The 23010-nt window shown below is 44.4% G+C and overlaps 1 protein-coding gene across 1 annotated transcript; it reads right to left on the bottom strand.

The window, feature by feature from the left end:
- Window positions 1-7069: 7069 nt before the first annotated feature.
- On the bottom strand, window positions 7070-22730 carry LOC128140411 (D-beta-hydroxybutyrate dehydrogenase, mitochondrial-like). The gene is made up of 4 exons (XM_052784079.1): window positions 22317-22730; window positions 13696-13848; window positions 10732-10862; window positions 7070-7898 (listed from the first exon to the last, which is right to left on the bottom strand). Exons 1-4 carry the CDS (start codon window positions 22642-22644, stop codon window positions 7551-7553), a joined length of 960 nt encoding a protein of 319 aa, XP_052640039.1. The 5' UTR covers window positions 22645-22730; the 3' UTR covers window positions 7070-7550.
- Between the last annotated feature and the right edge of the window lie 280 nt (window positions 22731-23010).

Raw genomic sequence — 23010 nt, 5'->3', positions numbered from 1 at the left:
TCATAGGCCTGACTGGAAGGAGAAACCTATTTATTAACAGAAAAGAAAAAAAAAATTAAAAAAAATTAGTGCCAACAAATGGGGAAAAACACTTAAAACTGCTTAAGCGAGTTGAAGCATGTAATTCTAGAAGGCAAACAGCACTAACACTGGGAACTCCCAAGCTCTCTGTGCTGCTTTTCTGTCCATTTCCTTTAGTGTCTGTATTGGGTTTGCATGGTAAGGTTTTCGTCGCGGGGGTGGGCTACAGGGGTGGCTTCTGTAGGAAGCTGCTAGAAGCTTCCCCTATGTCCCACGGAGCCAATACCAGCCGGCTCCAAGACAGACCCACCACTGGCCAAGGCTGAGCCCATCAGCGACAGTGGTAGTGCCTCTGAGATAACAGATTTAAGAAGGGGGAGAAAAAAAAAACCCTGTGCAACTGCAGCCAGAGACAAGAGTGAGAACATGTGAGAGGAACAACTCTGCAGACACCCAGGTCAATGAAGAAGCATGGGGAGGAGGTGGTCCAGCTGCTGGAGCAGAGATTCCCCTGCAGCCTGTAGGGAAGACCATGGTGAGGCAGGCTGTGCCCCTGCAGCCCATGGAGGTCCACGGTGGAGCAGATATCCACCTGCAGCCCATGGAAGACCCCACGCCGGGGCAGGCGGATGCCCGAAGGAGGCTGTGACCCTGTGGGAAGCCCGTGCTGGAGCAGGCTCCAGGCAGGACCTGTGGCCCTGTGGAGAGAGGAGCCCATGCTGGAGCAGGTTTGCTGGCAGGACTTGTGACCCTGCGGGGGACCCATGCTGGAGCAGCGTGTTCCTGAAGGACTGCATGCCGTGGAAGGGACCCATGCTGGAGCAGTTCACGAAGAACTGCAGCCTGTGGGAAGGACTCACTTTGGAGAAGTTCCTGGAGGACTGTCTCCTGTGGGAGGGACCCCACGCTGGAGCAGGGGAAGAGTGTGAGGAGTCCTCCCTCTGAGAAGGAAGGAGCAGCAGAAACGTGTGATGAACTGACCACAACCCCCATTCCCTGTCCCCCTGTGCCACTGGGGGGGAGGAGATAGAGAAAATCAGGAGTGAAGTTGAGCCCAGGAAGAAGGGAGAGGTGGGGGGAAGGTATATTAAGATTTAGTTTTTTATTTCTCCTTACCCTACTCTGATTTGATTGGTAATTAATTAAACTAATTTCCCCAAGTCGAGTCTGTTTTGCTCATGAGGGTAATTGGTGAGTGATCTCTCCCTGTCCTTATCTTGACCCGTGAACCTTTCATTATATATTCTCTCCCCTGTCCAGTTGAGGAGGGGAGCAACAGAGCGGCTTTGGTGGGCACCTGGCATCCAGCCAGGGTCAACCTACCACAGTGTCTAATTTCAGCCTCTGAGTGCTGCAGACCAACTGGCCGTTGGTGCTCCTGTTGGGCTCAGTAATCATGTATGGGATGATGGCCGGCTGCTACAGGGAGATTGTCTTGTACCTAGCCAAGACCGGCTGTTGTTATTTGCAAAACACCTCTAGCATTAGGAAGTTTAAGGGTAAAGTCGTTTTTTGACAGGAAATATCTTTTGCCAGGGAAGTGGTGATGCGCAGCTGGATGCATGTCCAACAGCATGGAAAGGCGAGCGCTGCAAGGCATGGGACTGTGTGGTGAGTCACAGCAACAGATAACATCATTTTAGCATAAAACATTTCATTATTTTCCCTGCAAGGAGTGTCATTTGTATAGTAGCTATTTCGTGCTAGCGCTTTGTAGTGTGAGTTGGCTGGATTATTAGTCTTGCGCTGTTCTGCTTTGGTTGATTGCTTTCCTCTTTGGAAAATATCTTGTGCATGCTCTTCTTTTCCTCCTTGGTGACACTAAATAGATGCTGCGGACATGGCACAGCAGATGTTTCCCTGCCTGTTTTGTGTAATATTTAAGATTTTTTGCTATTGCCACATACAAGGAGACGCATGTGTCCTGGCCTAAGGCCCAGGTGAATTCTCCTTTTTTCACTTTGTAGCATAGCACACATTAAATGTACATTAGAAAAGCTAGCACATATTAAATGCACGTTAGAAAAGCAAGTACATGTATCTTGAAATTTAGTCCAATGTGAAAATTACTGAAGACCCTGTCTGAAACACCTGCATGGCTTGACTCTGGAAATTGTGGAAACTCTGGAACCAGACCATAACAAGTGTGGGTACTTGGTATTTCACCCCAAGTGTGGATGCGTGCGCATGTGTGTTTGGGGAGGATATTTAGATTTTTATGCTTGACTTATTTTCTCAAGGTGATCATCTTTCTGTGAGCTTTTTGAGAGTGATAATGAGGACTCATGATTCAAGAAGCAAAACATCCTTTTTCAACAGCTGAACATCATACTGGGTGTTTCAAAGTACTGTGGCTTCAAATGCAGAGCATCTCTGCCTTGCTGGCTGCTGCTCTGGTATTAGGGTGCTGCAGCAACTCCAAAATAAATAGGATCAAGATCCTATTAGAGAAACTTACAGTATTCCCTGTCTTTAGAGATAAATAAAACTCACCAGAGAAAATCATTCCAAGGTCTGAAGCCTCAAGCTGTTGGGCTCTTTCTGGCTGACAGCTCAGTTTTGGGGGAGTGCCAGGCTAATGCAGGAATACAAGTAGGATGGTGGTGTTAAAAATGTAACTGACTGCACTAAGGAAAGAAAGGTGTATACTGCCCAGAGCTTTGAACATACCCTACAGCCTTGTAGCTGGAGATTACAGCTCCCAGAGCTGAACCTGGGAAACACATCACAGCACAAATCGAGACACGGTTTGGTACAGACCAGGGTGTCTGTACACCACCTGAGTCTTCATCTGAGGGCAGTGCTGTCCAGAGGTTTGTCACGGTATAAATTAGGGTGGCCTTGAGGCTGTTCTGTCCTGGATGCTCTAAGCATGCACCCTCCCCTCCCACACAGGGACATCTCTAGCAGCTCATGATCAGGAAGGAGCAATGTCTGCTCCTGGGACAATCCCAGACGTGTTCCACTGGCTTCACAGTTACCTGATGAATGCAATCTGTGGAGCCCTTAGCAGATAGGTTTTGCCCACCGTGTTGGCATCTGATAATGAGATAATCAGTGGTAAATCATTTCCTAACCAGGACTATTCCAAAGAACATTTATTACTGAGGAGCATATATGTTTTCCCCTTGTTTTACACACTCTTAACATTATCCTCAATTGCTTCTACAACATACGTGCTTCATCATGACAGGTAAAGCCCTCATTATCAATATGCTCACTTTACAGCTCCAAAATGGTCTAATTACACATGAAAAGATTTCACTGCTGAACAGCTGCTTCAAAGTGTTTGAAATATAAAGGCTGTGAAGTTTTGTTTGGTGCTAGCAGAAGGTGCCAGACTTGACAGCACTGCACAGTCCTGGTACGGAACAAGTGGAATAATATAGCTGTCATCCTCAGTATCACTTGCTGTCTTTGTGTTGTGCTGGTTTTTATCTGTTGATGTAAAAGCACAAGGGTGCTACGAACGTCCCACAGCCAACCTCTGGAAGGAGGCTGTGCATTGTAAGGATTCTTGTGCTGGTTGGCACTAGAGTCCTGCTGACATTGGAGGCAGCTGGGCTAGATGATAGCCTGACTTCAGGCTTGGGGATTGCATGGGGTTTACTTAAGCCTTTTACTGCGCAAGTAATTACTACTGTCACTCATCTCTCTGGATTCTGATGCTACTGCAAAAAATCTGCTGCATGGTGCATTACACCCAAAATCTCCTTGTTCAGATTTGCCAGCTTGGGGGAATGACACAAACTTACACACTTGGCTTATTCTGAAGGTTGTCCAGACTGTTTCAGCTAGCTATGAGTTACACTGAGTGAACTTCAGATGAAATGAGGGTGTTAATACTGCTAAGTGTCAATAAAACTCTCTGCCTAGCCCATCCATAGCACTGCAGTGGGAGCAAAGTGCTGCTGCAGCTGCTCAGGGTGTGTGTGTGTAACTGGTGGTGCTGTCCACAGCAACACTGACCGTTGAGTGCAGAGGTACAGCTCTTCTACCTGCTGGAACAGCCTGCGGCCCAGGCTGGGGAGTTGTCATGCGGGTGTTTCTCAAACTGCACCCTCTCAAGTTAGGGGAATAGTCTCCTTCTGGAAGGAACAATGAACTTCTGGAGATGATCTTTGTTTCACGCAGCAGCACAACCACCTCAAAACTATGCTGGTAGGTAATCTCTGCTGCTTCTTGTGTTACAGGTGTATTTCCTGGGCTCCTCTCCGTGTCTTTTTTGATGACACTGTATGAAGCTGTTAATATCACTCAGATCAATGCACAACTTACTAAACTGATTTAGCTTAACTCTTTTGCTCTTCTTTATAGTCTTTCTGTAATTGCTTACTGTCAGAAACATTGCTTGTTCTTTCTGCCAATTAATATGTGCTCTTAGGAATAAGACCTTGCATAGAAGAGAAAACCCATGAAGTAACTGATGGAAGCGCTTAGTAAGAAAGCCCCACAATGTCTGGAATTTACCTCCTGACCAAACCTCTGTAAAATCCATGTGCACATTCATACAGTTAGTAGAGTGCTCATAACCCAGGATGGTATCATGTCTGCTTATGTACTTTGTTAGGTCCCTGATACTGTGTCCCTGGAGAAGAGACTTGGGAGGAAACCTGCGTCTCTTTTGTGGTGGTTGTTTTCAAGGGAAAAATTAAAGTTCTCCCAAACTGTCAGCAGGGCTTATAAAAGACGAGTAGTGATAAAAGCTAATGTGTTCTGCCAAGAAGTTCTCTGTTGAATGCAATCTGAGATGAATGCTATATAGAAAAACAATCCCATGAAAGAGTCTGCAGCAGGTTAGCTGGGTATTGGGAGAGCAGCATTTCAGATTTAAGAGTAGTGTCAATATTTTTTTTTTCTCTTTTAATTTTGTCACCTAAGTTTTTCCTAAAACACCGTAACTGTTGCTTATTTTGGATGTTATAAACACAGGCTTCTTGTATGCATCTGCACTTTAACTTGACTTGAGGTAAGGGTGATTTCAGGGTTACTGGGTAAAAGGGAGGCACTCCTCAACCAACGATGTGGCTAAGTAGCAAAAGGGGTGATGGGGCAGTCCAACAATTGTGCACTTCCCAGCATATGCTCCCCAGGTACTGTGTGGGCCAGGATGAGGGCTCGGTCGGGTGAGATTTCCAGTGACACATAGGTGGGCATGAGTTCAGCTGAAGAGCTCACAGCTCTGGGGGTCCTTGGAGTTTGTCATTGACTTGGTTAGCAATATTTGTTCACTAAAAGCTTCCGTTACTAATCCCGAAACTTCCGTACCCTATGAGACCTGTGGAGGAGGGAGAGCTGCACCCCTTTCATCATAATTTCTTATGAGGGTCTCTTTCCTATTAAGCCCAGGGACTTTGAAACCATTCTTGCTCCTTTTTTTTTGGTTCACTTGTCTAACGCTGTGCCTTGGAGCCCAACTCAGTGGGACGATTCCAGATGACTTTCAGTGGGAGTGCATCACGCCTGTTAATAACTGAAATTCTGACTCTCTCTTGATTAGTTCTTTATATGCAGATCATAATATTAAAAAGCTGAGGGGGAAGACGAAAGATAATAATTTTGTAGCTATTTTTCAGTTAGCTTCCACGCTGACAGGTTAGACAGCAATGAAAATACAAACTGCCTTCATTTGTCCCATCTGTTCTCATCCAGCCTGTCACTGTATCCCATGTGAGATACTGCATACTGCAAGTTCTTAGTTTTCAAGATCAAGGAATAAATGTTCTGGAGTGTTGCTCATCTGATGTTACGTGAGGCTACTGAAATATTGATCACGTGCTTCACCACATACACAGCAAATAAATGAGGTATTTTCAGTTGGAAGCATTTCATGTCATTGGTATCTGGGAGGCAGCTCTTCTGGTGGTCATGGCTCTCAGCAAGAACTTATTGCTGTAGCTTTTAGAAATGCAAATAGAAGGGAGACGATGTAATGGAAAATGACATTGTCTCTGAGGCAGAGAGAAGCACATGTATCCTGGGCCTGATGGAGAAACATCTGGGTTTCAAAGCTGCTTGTTGAGTTCAGTGCCTACTTACTGTAAGGAAGGGTAATCTGCACAAAGAACAGCTAAGAGCATGAAAGCAACTCTTCCACAGCAATGTAAGGCTGCTGAAATCCCTGAGGTCAAGCAGGGGGAATTCCTATACAAGAAATCAGTTGGTTTAGTTGGAATAAGCCTTGTTCCTATTCCCTTGCTTGGCCCTGCTCAGCTGTGGTTAAATGAGGAGAGTGGATGATAATCATCCGAAAATCTTGTTGATGGGCACAGGAACAGGTGGGAGCCCTGGCTTGTCCTCTTACCAATGCCAGCTCCAGGGACGGGTCCACCATTTGGGAAGAGAAGAAAGATGTTCCAAAATCTAAAAAAGGTGCACTAAGATGGCTGTTCTACTGCTGAGTAGATCAGGAGAGGACCTGGAATAGTCAGTCTGTTTGGTCATCTCGCCTATGTTTCTGACTCAGACTGCCCAATTACCCACCACAAGAGAAAGTAACTCTTCTCAGTAATTAACTAAATATATTAGTAAAGACTTCCCAGGTATAGGATGGAATTTCTGGTTCAGACCAAAAAGTTAACTAGGTCAACTTACAGCAGAGTCTTCGGTTTGATATGGGAGAGCTGGCATGGGGGAGGCTAATGCTCCATGCTGCTGCCCTGTATCTACCAGTGTCACCACAGCTGATCTCAGCTATTCTGGGATCTTTTGGTCCCAGAGTTCTTGGATTTTGTGCCATGCCACAACCAAGCCAAATTTAAAACTGTGTATGTGTAAACCAGCAATCTTTTCCGCAACAGTTAGTAGGAGACTGCTAATGAAGCCACTGTGCTCAATTACTCTCATAGATACATGTTACTAAAGTTTTCCTGTGAATAGAATTTTTTTTTTTCATCAGACCTTATTCCCTGTAATAGTAGCAAAACCAGAGCTCCAGGCTGAATATGGTCTTTTGAAGCTACAGGTTGCTACTGCATACTGGTATCTGTCACCCTGGTGTTTAGCTCTCTGACTACACTTTAGGTTAACACATTGATTAATCCAGACATTAGATAAAGGATAGAGTTTATTTAGGATTGAATACTCATTTGTAAATGGAATATGCTACTTATTTTCTAAAGCCCATGACATATTGGCTTTGTTACAGAATTATCCAGAACACCTGAAAAAGTGCTGAACTGTAGTTAGCCAAGACACTTTCCATATTACAACTTTATTTGACTCCTCTTAACTTTTTACAGCCACTTAACTTCAAAGTATTTCAAGGTCTATCGCTCATTCCTAACTTTTCCATTAACCTCTTCCCATCACCCCTAATAAATTACTACTCAGGTTCCTACAAATAAGGTATTTTCATCTCTGTTGTAATGATTTCAGGTGTGCGGTTGCCTTGTGGGATATGCTCCATTTTGTCTCCATCATGTCCCTGACACAGTAACTTGGTATTTCTTAGGGGCATTAGATTGAGCCCTGGCTTTCACAGTGTAAAAAACTGCCCAGCTTGAGTCACTGAACAGTACCAACATAGGCTATGCAAGTTTTACTTTACTCAGAGCGTAAGACAAAACGGAATCCATCACAACGGTTGGGAATAAAGCACACACAAACACCAGTGCTTTTTCCTTCAGCTTTGCTACCATGTAGCGTGCCTTAGGTGCAGGAGATGTTAAAGCATCTACCATAGCATCTACAACTTCATTGCCATTTGTGCTTCCCTCACTGAGTATGCTGTTGAAAAAGTTTGCCCGCTCTTGAACATACTCTTTATTGTAAACTGCCTTTTCCTCTTCACTGAGTTCATTCCAAATCTCTTCGGCACTGACTGGTGGCTGAATTTTTGTAGAGCGTGCATAATTTCCTGGCTGAATAATACAGACCTAAAAGCAAGATGTAAAACTTATCAAGATGCAATCAGTCATTCTGAATTCAATTAAATACTATAGTCAGTAAAACAGATCAAAAGCTTTCTGCAGACAGATTTCTTCCAGAAAATGCTGTTTTGTTAAAATTTTAACCTTGAAAACTTGACTGAAATGAAATATATTCCCGTGAAATGTTTAAGATTGCAGAGGTGCTTTATTCTGACTTCCTCATTTTGCTCTGATGATAATGTTCGTGTTTTGACTACTCAGCATACCTTCATAGAATGCAATAGCGCATCTTTGATTTTTATAGAATGCTTAATGGTATAAATGTTTTGACAATACTGAGACAAAGCATTTCAGTATGACTTTGATGTCTCCAAAGTGGAGTACTTTGGATTTTTCACTCAGTGGCGAATCTTGCATTTGGTAATTTTTTGCCCCAATTTGGGACAAAAGGAGGATGTCAAAGAAAATTAGAAGGTCCTGGGGAAAGAAGTGCGGTTTTCCCCAAGTAGGTGTAATTAAAAGGAAAATAGGTGTTGTCAGCTAAGTACAGAGGGGACCAAAGGTCCTGGTTTAGGGCTCGCTGAAGTAATTAGCAAATTTCCACAGGCTTCTGTGCATGTAGATTTAAATTGAAAGCATGCAAATCTTTTGCTGCTCTGCCTGTTTTCTTTGCATGTGTTGTTGCTGCTGTTCTGCTAACTTCTGAGGCTTCTGGGGAATTTCAGAGCAGGCTGAGCACTCACAGTATGCACGCTTTTCCTCAGTTAGCAGCGGGCTCATTAAAACTATTTGTAGATATGCAACATTAAAAACTCTATGGCATTTAACCGACCTGATTTCTAAAGACTACAACACAAGGTGAGGAAAAACAGTGCTGAGCTGTGTAAGAAAGAGACCTGGGGATCTGAGAGGCGTTCTCTGCAAAGTCTGTGGTAATACAAAACCTTAATGTCTCCAATCTGCCACCCAGCCCGTCTACCAGAGGCTACCACCTGTGTGTCAGTACCAGTACATGCTTGCCTCTTGGCCTGCGTGGCAATCGGCACACTGCATACCGGAGGGGTTGAGGTGCGGGCGCTACATGTGGGGAGCAGGAAGGGATGCAGCTAAGCTCCAGCAGAGAAACGGCATGCATAGCTAGGGGCATCTTATGCTACCTCAGGTAGCTTTGTCACAGGGCATCTTTGGGAGCCCTCCCCTTTGGGTGCTATTTTCAAAAGTGTTTAGTATTAGCCAAACTAATGCCAATAGTAAACTTCCCACATTTATTTTAAACAAAGGGGTTTTGAAAACTTCGGGTTTTGGAGTTGGCTAGGAAAGAAGGAGAGATGATACTTTTTTTTTCCCTTCCTTGATTTTCTGTAGCCTTTCTAATGGAAGACACATACTTTGTTTCCTTTAGGCAGCCAGCTTGCCTGGCCAGAGTTCAGTGGGACAGAGCCATAGCTCCATCTGTTCCTTGCCACCTCTGGACGACTTTCTCCTGAAAGGACAAAGGGAACAACAGAGCAGGGGAGGGGAGCACAGGGAAGAGGGACCATGTATTCTGCAGGCTCTCTGCAGGGTAGGTTCTCAGGCAAATGCCAGCCAGTGTCTTGCATACAGTGAGAAACAGAAAAATAACTCTTACAGATATTCTGGAAATATTTGTCAGCCTGGCTCACTGTATTTTGTCCTGGGGCTATTCCAGGGGTGGGGGAAAAATCCCAAAACGACCAGAGTAGCTAACCTGTTAAACTAAGCTCTTCCATGCATTTGAGATTATCCTCAGCTAATCGGTTGAAATCCTCATCATGCTGTGTGGTATTAGGATGTGTAAAATCACTTGCATTTTATATCATTTTATATTTATCCAAGAGGGGTAGTTAATAGATGCATAGCTGTAATTTCTTCCAACACAAAGCTTACGAACAATGCTGTACATCTGTGTATGTAAAGAGTACACCAATGTAAATCCTCTAGGGAAGACTTTTAGTGTTTGAGAGGAGTGTTTCAGCAGTGGAGTGACTCCAAGGAAAAAACCTAGTCAAGCCACTTAGTGATCTAAGCTTCAGGTTTGACTATCAGTGTTGCTTAGACAGGGCACTAAGAGCACTCTTAGAGCCTCTTAGGTTAAGGGAATAAAAACATAATTACTCTGCAAAATACTGCCTCTTGCAGTGTAGCTGTTCCCACAAAAAGAAAGGAACTTTTAAGCACTCATGTTGTGAGATAAGAGGAAGAAAGAACCTCTCAGGTAGGTGACAAGCCTTCCTTCTTGCTGCACAGCACTCAGCGTCTGGGCTCTTTGCTCCCGCAGCCACACCAGAGAAAGTTTCAGTTACTTGGTACTGTGATGAGCTCTTCACAGAGCATGGCACTGCTCAGGCATGCCTGCCTCAGGAAGTTTCTCCACTGTAGAGGATGTGGAGAAAGGGTGGAAGTTGCAGTGTTGGCACAAAGAGAAGACATGCTATCCTACAGCTTCTCAGAACTGCAAACATCACCCAGGTCTGCTGTTCCCAGTGACTTCCAGCTGACTGATTAGCCACAGAGAAACCACCTCTTTCCAAGGGGAAGCTGCACCCATGGATTCAGCTCTGATCTTTATCTTTGTCATTTGGATGCATGGAGCTTACTTTGCACAAGAGCAGATATTATTTTGTATACACTTGTTCATCTTCCCTTGGCCAAAATTTCCACCCCCACACTGTTGTCTGGTATTCTTTGTGCAAGTCACTTGCTTCTTTCCCCACAAAAAGCTGCATTTCAGGAGTGAAACTTCTCTCTTTCTCATATGAAGATCAATGTTAGAAATAGCAGGAAGTTTCATACAACAGCTACTTGTTACATCACTTACCCGGACACCGAACTTCTTCATTTCCAGTCTCAGAGCATCACAAAATTTTTCAATAGCTGCCTTGGTCATGGAATAAATGCCATTTCCCAGAGAAAAATAGGCAATAATGCTGGACATGAAAACAATACGTCCTGGAAAGAAAATAGTGCAAATAACATAACTTCACTCTCGGTCTTTAACATAGAACAGATTTATCTGAGTCTTCTGAACTGCTAATAACATGGTATTTAGCATAATGCTGTTTTACTACATAGTATGCCAAAGGTGGGCTGTGTAACTGTGCAGTCCCAGCACAGAAGTGCACTCAGCTCTGTTAAGCAGAGAACTTCACACAAAACTGTTCCTTCCATCTAGTGACAGATACTGGACTGTACAAAGCATAACACATTCCCAACGTGCTGCTTATTCCTTCTGAGTCTGAGACAGGATGAAAGAGATGGAAACAAAGCAGTCCCCTAAAAACTTTAGACTGAAAAATAGTAATAGAAGACTATGCTAGTAATAGGAGAAGGACTGCAGAGGAGAGGAGCAGATGATTTTCCCTGCAGTGGATATATGACTACTAATAGCATTTTTTTCTGCACTAATGATGTCTCTGCACTGAGACCTGGCTCACAACTGTGTATCTAAAGTCAAAATCAGACTGTACAGTCATAAGATTCACCAGAGAAAGGTGACCTGACAAAATGTGTGCAGCGTTACGCTGCCTTGCTGTGATTTCCCTGATCTGTGCTGCTTTCTTCCCCTTTATAACTCTTGCAGAGTGCAGGCATGCCTTAAGTAGCAGAGATTTCTGATTTGAGGCACTGGGCTGTCATTAATTTCCATTGGTTACTTGTAAACTTCTATCACATAGTCATACCATAGAGTAAGAAATGTGTGAATGTGGATATGTGAATGTGGATATATAAATACCAGAGGTAAGAGAGAGAAGTGACCTCGTCACTAACAATACAGAGAACATAATTGTACTCCTATTGCTGCCACAGATGCAGATAACATATGGGCCCCAGGTCTGACCAAATGGGATAGGCCTGTATGGTATCAAAAGAGTATCATGGGAATGCAGTGAAATCTGTCATTCTGAATTAGGTTCCCTGCCTTCCTACACAGCATCTGGAATATAATCGTATATACAGTAACAGGAGAACAACTACCAGCTTGCTGATCAAGATGCTACATCAGCTGGCCAGCTGGAAAAGTTATGGGGAAATGTTGCTCCTCCCAAAGTAGGATGCTTAAATTCTAGGCTGGAGGGCAATACTTCCCTTTACAAGTATTAAGAATCTTGAAGTTTTTCTTGGAACAGGTGCTCATCCTAAAATGGCAGTAAGCCCCTTCCTTCAGAACACAGCTACTGGGTAAGTGATGGTAGGATAACCTCTGCCTCCTTTATCCAGTGCCTAAGTGATTTGGGGCACACGCCCAGCATGTGGGACACATCATCTAACTTCTCTCTTTGCCTAAGGTAATTGAAACCCAGCTTTCCCAGATGAATGCTCTAACATCCATAATTCAAGCTTTTCACTTGGAGAAGCCACTTGCTGCCCCCAAAACCATGAGCTTTAGCTGTCCTGGCTGTTCCTGCAAGGAAGGAGACAGGAAACCTAGGATTCTTCCTAGAAGGTCCCTGGCCTCCTCTCCTACATAGATGGGACTTGAAAATGGAGTGTAGGCAAGGCAGCATTGACAGCCAGGAGTAAGATGCAGAGCACTCTTTTGAGATAAGGTACTACATATGTGCAGCCATCCAGACCCAAATCTTCTAAAAGTTTATGTATGTGCTTAATATCATACACACAATTAGTCCCTTTCACTTCAAAGTAACCCCTTGCAATTCCTGAAGTCAGACAAGTGCTTCTGGTGGATCAGCATCACAGTTTTAGTAGTAAGTAGGATATCACAGAAAAAAAGTGATGCCTTCCCATGTAATGGCCTCATAACACATCCATTGTTTCACTGAGTATATGCAATAGCACATTCTTTCACAAAAACACATCCAGCTTGCAGTATTTAAAAGTTTCTTTCTTCTTGCATCAAAATATCATCAACCGAAGGCAACCAAGCAGAAAGAAGCAGAGTAGCCAAAAAGGGGATGCTTTTATCTTACCAACATTTTGTGTAACAGTGACATCTGGGGCTTCCAGATGAAACCTAGCCCTTACTGTGCTTGATGCTATATACATACAGAACAAATCCTCACTTTAAAGAGCTTACAACTTAAATAGACAAGCTAAGCAAAATGGGGAGAAAGGAAAAGGGTATCTTTTTTTCCCAGATACAGATGGGGACAGGTAGGGAACAAACTGCAAAGCAATTGAGACGTGCTGCAATGCTGTAGCGAGCTATTTGAACCATTTCTTCTCAGAAGAAAGGATAAAGCCCACACTTATGGAAGTCCATGCAAATACATTTATCCTATTGGATACCCACGGCTCTGTATGGCACTGTTTCACATACTTGAAGTTTCTTGCCCAAGGTCATAGAGAGGATCTTGCTACGCCTGGAACTGGAAGCTGGATGTCTCTAGTTCACCTCTGTAGGGTCATCCTTCCTCTCCTAATTGCCAAACAGTAAAATAGTAAAGCCTAAATAATAAGTTAAGCAGGAGTTTATTGGATCTTTGTGTTTTCTGATTGTCAGTCCTTAGAAATTCTTGCCTGGGCTTAATGATCTACTGTAAGCATTTTTTTCTCTCTTTTTTGAGTCAAACACTGAGATAATTCATTATTTGTAAATAGTTTTTTCTATGTTATTGTAAAGACAGAATCTCTAAGGGTATTTTTTTCCCCTTATGACTTTACCCTCTTTTCAGGATCAAGTTGCTCTTTCAGGCCACACAGAAGGAGGCTGTCATTTCAGTTCAATGAGACACAATTAAGGCTTCTTTTATAGATGCTACATTACCCTGATTATAGTAAGCTAATTATTCTACAACTCTAAATAACAGTGGATTAGCATTACCCTTGTATTTCCTTAGAAGGGGCAGAAATGCCAGGGTTGTCCTGATGCTCCCAAGGAGATTCACATCTGCAAATTTTTCATATTTCTCCATAGACAGCCACCCTGTCTCACCAAATGTTGATATTCCTGCATTGTTGACAAGTCCCCAGAAACCTATGGAAAAGAAATGTCTCAACAAGCATCTTTCACTGCAAAACAACCACCATTAGGTGACAGAACAACACTAGTGATTTGGACCCTCAGAAACAACATTTTCATTGTGTTATCTTTTTGTCTTTTCTGCTTATAAGTGCAGGCATGCTTTGTTTAATGAAGGAATGTAATCGTGGCCATTATCTGGACTATATAAGTCTCAGTGCTATTTAATAATCACTCACTTTATAGTTGTCTTAAGTTATTCATAAATAACATGATCAGGGAGACTACATCTTACTGCTGATGTGGTGTACCATGATATTTTAATTACTTTAATCCCACTGTGTGCTATGAGCAGCTTTGTGAAAATTATATTAAGCAGTCTAAAGGCTAAGGGGTAATATTTTCAAAGTGCCTGACTAATTTAGGAGCCTAAGTCTTGGCTCCTTTTCCAGGATTTGAGCTTCAATTCCTCCTGAAATCAGCCAGAATCGGGTACATGGGTGCAGCATTGGGTAAAGTAACCAAGTAAGGTCAGTGGCTACAGTATTTTTTTTTATATTTTGTACTCTTGGACAACTCTACTCCCCGCATAACAACAGGTTTTGGTGCTAAGGAGCCCAGCCCCCTGAAATGCAGTAAGATTCCAGCATTGACAAGCAGAAATTTATCAGCAGCAAAGCTTGTTCTGACACAACTCTCTGCCAGAATGTGCAAACACTTTAGCCCAAAGCCACAGAACACTTTGTGTGAGCACTGTGCAGTGCTAACAACCTCGACTGTTCAAAATGCTTTTTCATTGAAGTGTAGAGAGCTCACAGTTTGGAGCTGACATGCTGACTAAATGCTGATTAAGCCATGCTGACTTGTTCTTGCTTTCATAATGCATATCTGTAGATATACAGTAAAGCAGTGAGTGGGATAGCACTTTTGAAAACATTTCTGTTTCTGACCTCAAATCCTGACTAAGAGTATTTCTAGGGTGACCAGCAGTGTAACTAAGAAGTACATAGGGGTAGCCTGACTTGCACTGAAATAGCTAAGTTCGCAGCCTAGTTCTGCCAGCCTTGACAATTCTGCTTATGCTTTTTTTTTTTTAAAGAATTCTTGTATGTGTCTGACGCAAATGATTGTTTTGTCATGCCTTCTACAGGATCTCCAAGCCTAGGTTTCTGGTGAGGCAGAGTGGGTAACAGTGCCTCTCTTCCTTCCTCTGGACACAGTCTGGGGCATGGGTGTGATGCCAACCCAGCTGTAGCCTCCTGTACCCATGATGGCAAAGATATTCCCAGGGGACCTTTGGTCACCCTGGTGAAGGTGCTGCAGAAACCCTTGGGCTGAACTCTTTTCTTTCTGATCTTTTCTGACAAAGCTACTGCAATGATTTCATGGTATCTTGGCCCTTCCAGAGCCGTGCCAAGAACTCCTAATACAGGATTTCATTCACAACAATAGTTAAAGCTGAAAGAGACCATTTTTTGAATTAGTTTGTAAAGCTTTCCTAACATATATATATACACACTACTTTTATTATGTAATGAAATTGGTGTTTAAACAGAGAAACGAAGGTCTTTCAGTGAATGTCTCATTTGCAGAGCAAAACACTCAAAATAGGAATTTACCACACAGAACTTGGATAACTCTGTCCTCCAAAGGGAATAAATCATTATTCAGCAGTCTGTCACACAGCAATCCTTGACGCTGGACCTCTTATAACTTTAGATACAGACTGACTGCTCTTCTAGTAATGCAGCAGTTTCCTGTGTACTCACCTCTTTTCCACTGCCCCAAATGTTAGCAGACAGAGGAGAGGAAATGGACCAAAAAATTGGCGAGTGGAATTGGGCATCCTAGACTTCCTTCTTCCCCCTGTCATTACCCTGTTGTTCCAGGCCTTTCCATCATTCTGTGGCTTTATTTCTCCTTCTTAAAATAGAACTAGCCCCATGGGACTGACCTCCCAGTAAAATGCTTCAAGATCAATGGATTAGAGAGTCCTCTGTAAAAGCTAATTATCAACATTTTTGTATTTGCACATGATCTGACCTGCAGATGGACTGAGTAACTGCACACCCCATCTGTTTCTACTTAAGGCTGGAGGTCTCTGTATTCAGGTTTGTTTTCACATAAGCTAACTCTAATACAACACAAACCAAACCCTGGAATCACTGTAAAAGCTGTTCCCTGATCTTCTCAGTTTTACCTTTTCTAATTAAAAAAAAAAAAAAAAAGTCATTTTGCTTCTACCACTGCATCCTGCACAGCACAGCAAGGACACTTGACCCACATATCCCTGAATTCATTAGGGCTTCAGAAATGCAGCCATTAAACTTCAGACAGTTTATTTTCTTCCTCTTTCTCTAAATTGTGAAACACAGAATTTAGCTTGCAAGGCTTAAGTTTTCTCTCCAGCCATTTGCCTCATGCACTTCAAAGACTCCAGGTGGTTAGTGGTGAGGGCAGCCTGTGTGTATAAACAGGCAGACTTCACAGAATAATGGCTCCTTCTTTCTGTGCAGTGGCCAAATCAAAAGTCAAGAGGAGAAAAAACTGGCTTGAGTTAAACTGAAACCGACTTTTCTGAAGAAGAAGATTAAGTAAAACATAAAAAGAGATTTTGCTCAGGGTCAGCTCAAAACATTTTTTTGCCCTCAAGTGAAACATACTGTGTCTTAGAACATTTTGGCATTCCCAAATGGGAAATGTTCTGATATTTTCCCAAAATTTTCCTGCCACTTTGTTTAGTTGAATCTATTTGCAAAATTCTACCCAAATAACAAACAGTTCATTATTCCCTTATGCCACTTTTCCAGAAAATTTCCTACCTCCTGAGAAACAACCTGCCTAGCTATGTACTCAGGGTACTTTGAATCTGCTTTGGTCTTCCTTTCCTGAAATGTTTGTGGTAAAAATTAATGCTATAAACATGTATACAAAATATATTGTATATTTACTTAGACAAATGCAGCTCAGGTAGCCTGAGAAATATAGTCCTTAGATGGAAATCTAGAAGGATAAGGCACAATTAAGAATCAAACAGCTGAAGGAGAGAGACATCGCATTTCCTCAGAGTGTCCATGCACAGACACATTAGGAAAAAGCAGCTGTTTGATCTGGAAGGGAAAAATTACTCAGACTGTCAAAACAAAACTCAGTCCCAGCACAGTTTAGGAAGAGGGGTGTTAGACTATGCTATAGCAGGCAGGGAATAAGTAAACTGGAAGCAGAACTGGACGTCAAAGAGATTTTCACTGATCCCTGTGTTGGGAGAATGGATCCCGAGGACAAAGATTAAAAGATATAGCCAGGGATCTAAAGAATCACTTTAAGAAACCTAACTTAAGATTAGGGAGTTTTCAGAAGAACACTAGCTCTCACATAACCTGCCAGTTAATTTCTACTTCAAGACATGTTGACCAAAAGGCACATATCCAAAATCCTTATTTAGGCCCAAAAGATGCCTGATGTTTTTCCAGCAACTCTTAAAAGTCCTCCTCCTATTCAAGTCAATCAAGCTGTGTGCTTGCAAAACCTTTTGAAATCAGTCCGTTTCTATGTAGGTGCGTACACAGGTAATATCTGAATTCAGCCAGATTTTCTAAACTTGAACATATATTCTTGGTATCACTGATCTTTGGAGTTTCTCATCTAAACCTGACCCCATGCAAAAATGACAGGCTTTTTTCTGAAAGATTCCAATCCAATACTAAAGGAAACTAGCCAAAGGAGAGAGAGTGTGATTTGCCATATTCCTATTGAAAAATGAAGAAAGGGAACAAACCAATCTGTCTGTGGCAATGCAGTGTGTCCATTGGTAGCAGGCCAGCTGAGACTCTTGAGTTTTAGATACGTACATCCATAAGTCACCATCCTTTGCTTGGAATATTACGCTGTAGTTGTCTCCACTGCAAGGATGAGTCCATTTGTATAGGAAGTCTGGGCTAAAATATGGTACCATGGGCCTACTGGGTGGATTCCATCAATAGGAAATCTTAATTAAGTGGAGGACAGTACTTAATAACCTTCGAGTAGGAGGTAGGACTAAAACTAATATCCCTCCCTTCCAGCTAGCTACATGTCACCCACTCACAACAGGCAAGGAAAGGAAGAGAAATTCCTGTTTTAAATGGAACAGAATCAGAAAAATACTGAGGTTTGCCATAGAGCCTAAAAGAGTTGCAAATCAACATGCTCCAAAGTCCCGGTCTACTTCATATTGGCCTTAATGTGCAAGTGCAAGAAGTTTCTTCTTTCTAAGCAAGGACTCTAAATATTTTAGAAAGTCATCTTAATGGGTGCACAAGCTGTAAACACAAATAAAGAAAAAGAAAGGCATCAGAGCCAGCAGATTTTCAGGGAGGAATAGTTAGTTAGCTCTAGATAATGAGCTACGTACCATGGAAATGGATTTGCCATCCTTTTCAGATTGACATAATTTCACAGTCTAGAATAGAACAAACATTTACAAGGAAACAAACTATGAAGTGGCAGAATATCCAGCTAGGTGTGTCACCAGTAGTTTGGATTTCTACTCTTGCATAACAGAGAGAGAAGACAAGGTGGAGTTTGGGTTAGTTACTTCATGGTTATGGCATAACTAGGTGTAGGGAGTACTGTGTTTTATTCCTGAGATTTTATACATTTTTTGTACATTTTATGCTGAATAGTCTACTTAAAGCAGCAAGTCTTTTATCTTCTAGTCTTCTATAAGTTTACTTATCCTGGGCCCAGGAAAATGCCAGAGCACAGTATTCCTCCTTGACTCCCCTTGCCACCAGCAACTGCTGAGCGAGGCTTCTTGGACTCATTCTCCCCAGAACCAGGAAATTCTCATGCCTTTCCATGCACTGAACTGAGTCAGTGGGAGAATGTGACTCTCGCATCCAGTGGAGTCCACAATTAAGTGGTTAGGTTTTTCACTGTGTCTCTAGGCAAAAAATACAGGCTTTACAAGTGTAGAACTGCAGCCTCTTCAAACTTGGGTCTAGGTTTGAAGCAACTAAAATCTGCCGAAGAACGAGATTCAGGAGGGACTTGAGCTCTCTGAGCCTCTGTTCATTACCGGCTTCTTGTCTGGAGAGCCCTCTGTTGTAGATTGTACATTCTTCAGGACAGAGGCTCTCTTACTTTGTATACCAGGCCTAGAGCAAGAGTATGTGATGCTGACCGGGATCAACAGGCTTCATGGAAATACAAGCAGAAACAAGCGTTCTGCAAGTTTGAAAGGAGGAAAACAGTGTATAGAGACGTAATAAATGTAAGAAAACATGTATTTTCATCAACTACAAGAAAAGATTTAAGATAAAGGACAAAATTTTGGCTTATCAGTCAGGTTAAGATGACTTGGAAGACAGCATATCTGCCAAAAAGCCATACTTGTCTGAGATGCACAGTCCATTGAAAGGATGATACTGTAACTGTAAAGAATAAATATTTAATCTTTACCAGGATTTACCCTGAGGTCTTTAAACACAGCTTGCAAAAAGCAATTGTTGTTTAACTGCTTTCTCTCTCTTTTGGTACATCTTCTGAGGTTTAATTTGGAATCCATAGCCTTTGCACGCTTACCATTAAACCTGGAGATTGCTGAAATGGTTTCCTTGTGACTATTTTTGGAATGATATGGGAGTGTTTTAGTGATCTGAATTTAAAAGTCCAGCACACTGATGTGACGTACTTAAAATCATTGGTACCTGAGTGAAACTGATTATAGTAAAAATGGCACAAGAGAAGAGAGGGAATAATCCCTAAGCAAACACCTAGTGATTCCCAGAGATAGATGCCTCTTCTCTGTTTCCACAGGGAGTTGCTGAATAGAATTATCCCATTCCGAGGGAGGGGGATGGAGCGATAGACAGAGACAGAACTGTCCAACTGTACTTACAAGCTAAAAATGACATACAGAACACTGCCAGTAACTATTTAAAGGTGGATGTTTTCACAGCTTTTAAGGAAGATAATCTATGATCTACTATAACCTTTCAGCACAATCCACTGGCTTCCTACATCAGTTTGAATTGTTTGTGCAAAAGCAGATTTTTTTTCTGCCCAGTGCTTATTTAAAACAGTCTACTGGACTCACCACCTGCTCTTTGTTCTCCTTACTACAAATGTCCAACATGTACTTGATTTTCAGTTTGGTTAGTCCTCTGCTGTAGGCCCTGGATGCTGCTGTCTGTGATCCACTAGGGAAAATGTCCTAAGGTTTCACTACAGAGAGTTCCTTAACTGGTGGGACATCAAGGCACATGCTCCACTGCCCAGCCCTTGGGAACCTTTGGGTAGCAGATTAAATGTTCTGTGCAGTCACATACTTTTCTCATCTTCTAGGCACTTTCAGAACATAAATGCAATTACAAATGGTTCAGAATTCTCTTTCCTAATGAAAAAGAATTTCATTAAAAACAATCTTTGACCCAAATGTAAAAGAACTACAATTCCCATCTTTAACAAATAAATTGGTTAATATGAGAGCTAACCCTCAGTTGAATTGTTATATTGAAACTGTTTTTATAAAGTTAAAATACTGAAGAAAACACTGCTTCTATTTTCAGAGGTGCCAAGGACTCCTACTGAAGTCTTTTGCTTAAAGACTCTACATAAGTAGAATATCCTCACAGTTTCTTTACACCTGAGATAAAAATATTTATGCCCCTGTATTTTATAAATTATGAAGAAGACTTGTGGCATTTACTCCATTAACGTCAGACATTAATATAACTCCTTTACTCCTTTTTATTTCATAAACTTAGGAGGAAGATTACTTGATAATTGGAAGTTTTCCCAAATGGCATATGTGCTATCTGGCTCTATAAAATTACTTTTTCTTTTATGCCTTTGCAGAATACCCTCAAAACACTGCAGCAGAAGAGCTGACCAACAATGGAAAAAGGTTGCATAAAACGTGTGCTCTGTCTGTGCATGCCCAGCCCTGTGTCATGGGTGTGAAGGCCTGACTGAGAAGCCAGGAAAACCACTGTGCACACGTGTGCATGCCGCATTTCAACACCAGCTGTGGTAAAGTGTCTTTCCTGGCCCCTCCAGCAAGCCCTGACGTCTCTAGTGTGATGTGCCTTGATCGCGAGGCATGTCCACACGCCTATGAGCAGGAAGGAAAACCAGCAAGTTAGCGCTGAACTGTGGACTCCAGAGTCTACACGACAGCACGAACACAACCTTTGCACAAGCTGCCAGAATTACAGGATAAATTATCTGTAACCCACAGTTTCAGGTGACCCAGTCCTCATCGAGCCTATAAGGGCTTGTGTGAGCCATCTGCATTCTCTGCAGCTTGGGAAAGAGCCTGAGAGGGGAAGGCTCTGCCTTTTAATCAGATAAGGTCAACATCAACCATAAATACACGTACTTAATGAGCAGCGTCTAGGCTTTTTCTTACTCCGCTTCTCGTTTCATCCCCTTCCCAGCATGCTAATGAACCAGGCAGGCAGAGGCCTTGCATTTCATTGTCATTCTGCATGCGTTATTCTCCGTTTATATTCCCTCTGTGAGCAGAAACTGTTTGTCTGTAATTCTGAGAGAATCCTACTTCGGAGCCTGAGTAAGCCCGCTCTGAGCCAAGTGTATCCCCCAGCACTGGACTGGGTGACTCTTGCCCTGCAGCCAAAGTGGGAAAGGAGGTAACTGCGGTCCTCTTACCTGTGCTGTGCCACGCGTTCTGAGGGGATAACCCAGGATTTAGGTTGTCTGCAGCTATTCTGCAAGCTAAAGTCTATTCATTCCCCTGGGTGTACGCTCCCCATAGGGTGTGTAATTGGCAGATTTCTTTTTAAGTAACCCTTCCAGGGACTACCTTGACAAACCTCAAGTTGTACCGAAAAGCAGCTGGTTCGGCGCGGCAGCTGCCCTCTCTGCATTTCCTTGTTTATTCACCCTTTCACAAATCATGCCCGGAAATACATCACCTTCCCACCGCCTCCGATGCGCGCACGCTTGCTCTTCTCCGCTTTCCCTGCGGTTTCCTCCTGTGGGATACCTGCAGAGGGATCCCGGGGACCCCGCACTCGGGGATTTCCTCTTCTGGAAGAAAGGCGACGCTCACCCGGGCACGCTGAAGAGCGCACCCACTCTCTGCCGTCGGCATCTTTGGACAGGCGCCCAGTCTGCGTACCGCTTCGCCAAGCACCGACGCGTTTTTTTAACGCAAAACAGCGTTGCTATTACTGATGGCGGTCACAGCAATTAGCACCGTTAGTGACGGCGCTCCCCAGCCACAAGCCGTGACGGTGCGGCTGACCCCCTGGGGCAGCTCCCCGTCAGGAGCCCCGGGCGAACCGAGGGGCCGTTTCGGGGCTCCGCCGGCCCCGCCGCCCCCCGCCACGCCCGTCAGCCGCCCGGCCCGGGCCGCGCGGCAGGTGCGGCGGCGGATGGGGCCGGGGGCCGCTAACGGCCGGTAGCGGAGAGCGGGGCTCGCCCCGCCGGTCCCAAGGGCCGCCCCGCCGCGCCGCGCCGCGCCCGCCTCGCCTCACCTCGCTCGGGCAGGTGGCTCAGCACCAGCTCCTTGGCGGCCAGCACGTCGCGGGCGCGGGTGACATCGAGCCGCAGGACGCGCAGGCGGCCGGCGCCGGCGGCGGCCTCCCGCTGCAGCCGCCTCGCCCCCTCGCCGCCGGGGCAGAGGCAGCCGGCGAAGACGGTGAAGCCGAGGCGGTGGAGGCGGAGCGCCAGCAGGTGCCCGAAGCCGCTGTCGCAGCCGGTGATGAGCACGGCCCGGCCGGCCGGCTCCAGCGGCGCCGCCCCGCGCCGCCACAGCCGCCACAGCACCGGCAGCAGCAGGAGGAGAGGGGCCGCGGCCCACATGCTGCCCGCGCCGCCGCCGCGCCGTCTGGGCGGGAGGGAGGCCGCGGGGAGCGACCTGCCTGCCCGCCCGCCCCCGGGCAGCGGCGGCCCGCAGGCACCGCCCCCGCCCCGCGGCCCCCCGCGGGCTTGCGAGGGGCCCGGGGCCGGGCTTCGGCCGTGGGGAGGGGGGCCGGCGTCCTGGTGAAGCCCGGGGCTTGCTAGGGGTCTCTGCCCACCGGGGCGACGGGACGGGACACCTCTTTCCCCGCGCGCCTCTCGTGGCTTGTTTCGAAAAGAATAGCGCAGGCTGTAAGCGTCGTGCGGCGGCCTGTCAGCTGGATCCGCGCGGAAAAGAGGGAGCCGGCTTGTGCCGAAATCCAGCGCTGA

This window comes from Harpia harpyja, chromosome 4 (genome assembly GCF_026419915.1).
Source record: "Harpia harpyja isolate bHarHar1 chromosome 4, bHarHar1 primary haplotype, whole genome shotgun sequence".
Classification (NCBI taxonomy): Eukaryota; Metazoa; Chordata; class Aves; order Accipitriformes; family Accipitridae; genus Harpia; species Harpia harpyja.
This window is presented reverse-complemented; position numbering and strand designations above follow the sequence as displayed.

Bases quoted from the DNA above. Each gene is read 5' to 3' on its own strand.
- LOC128140411 (XM_052784079.1), bottom strand. From the start codon at position 22,644: ATGTGGGCCGCGGCCCCTCTCCTCCTGCTGCTGCCGGTGCTGTGGCGG. The intron at 13,849-22,316 runs GTGAGGCGAGGC...TCTTTTCCATAG, and splicing joins GAGCCACCTGCCCGAGCGAG to GTTTCTGGGGACTTGTCAAC. The intron at 10,863-13,695 runs GTAATGCTAATC...TTTTCTTTCCAG, and splicing joins CCTTCTAAGGAAATACAAGG to GACGTATTGTTTTCATGTCC.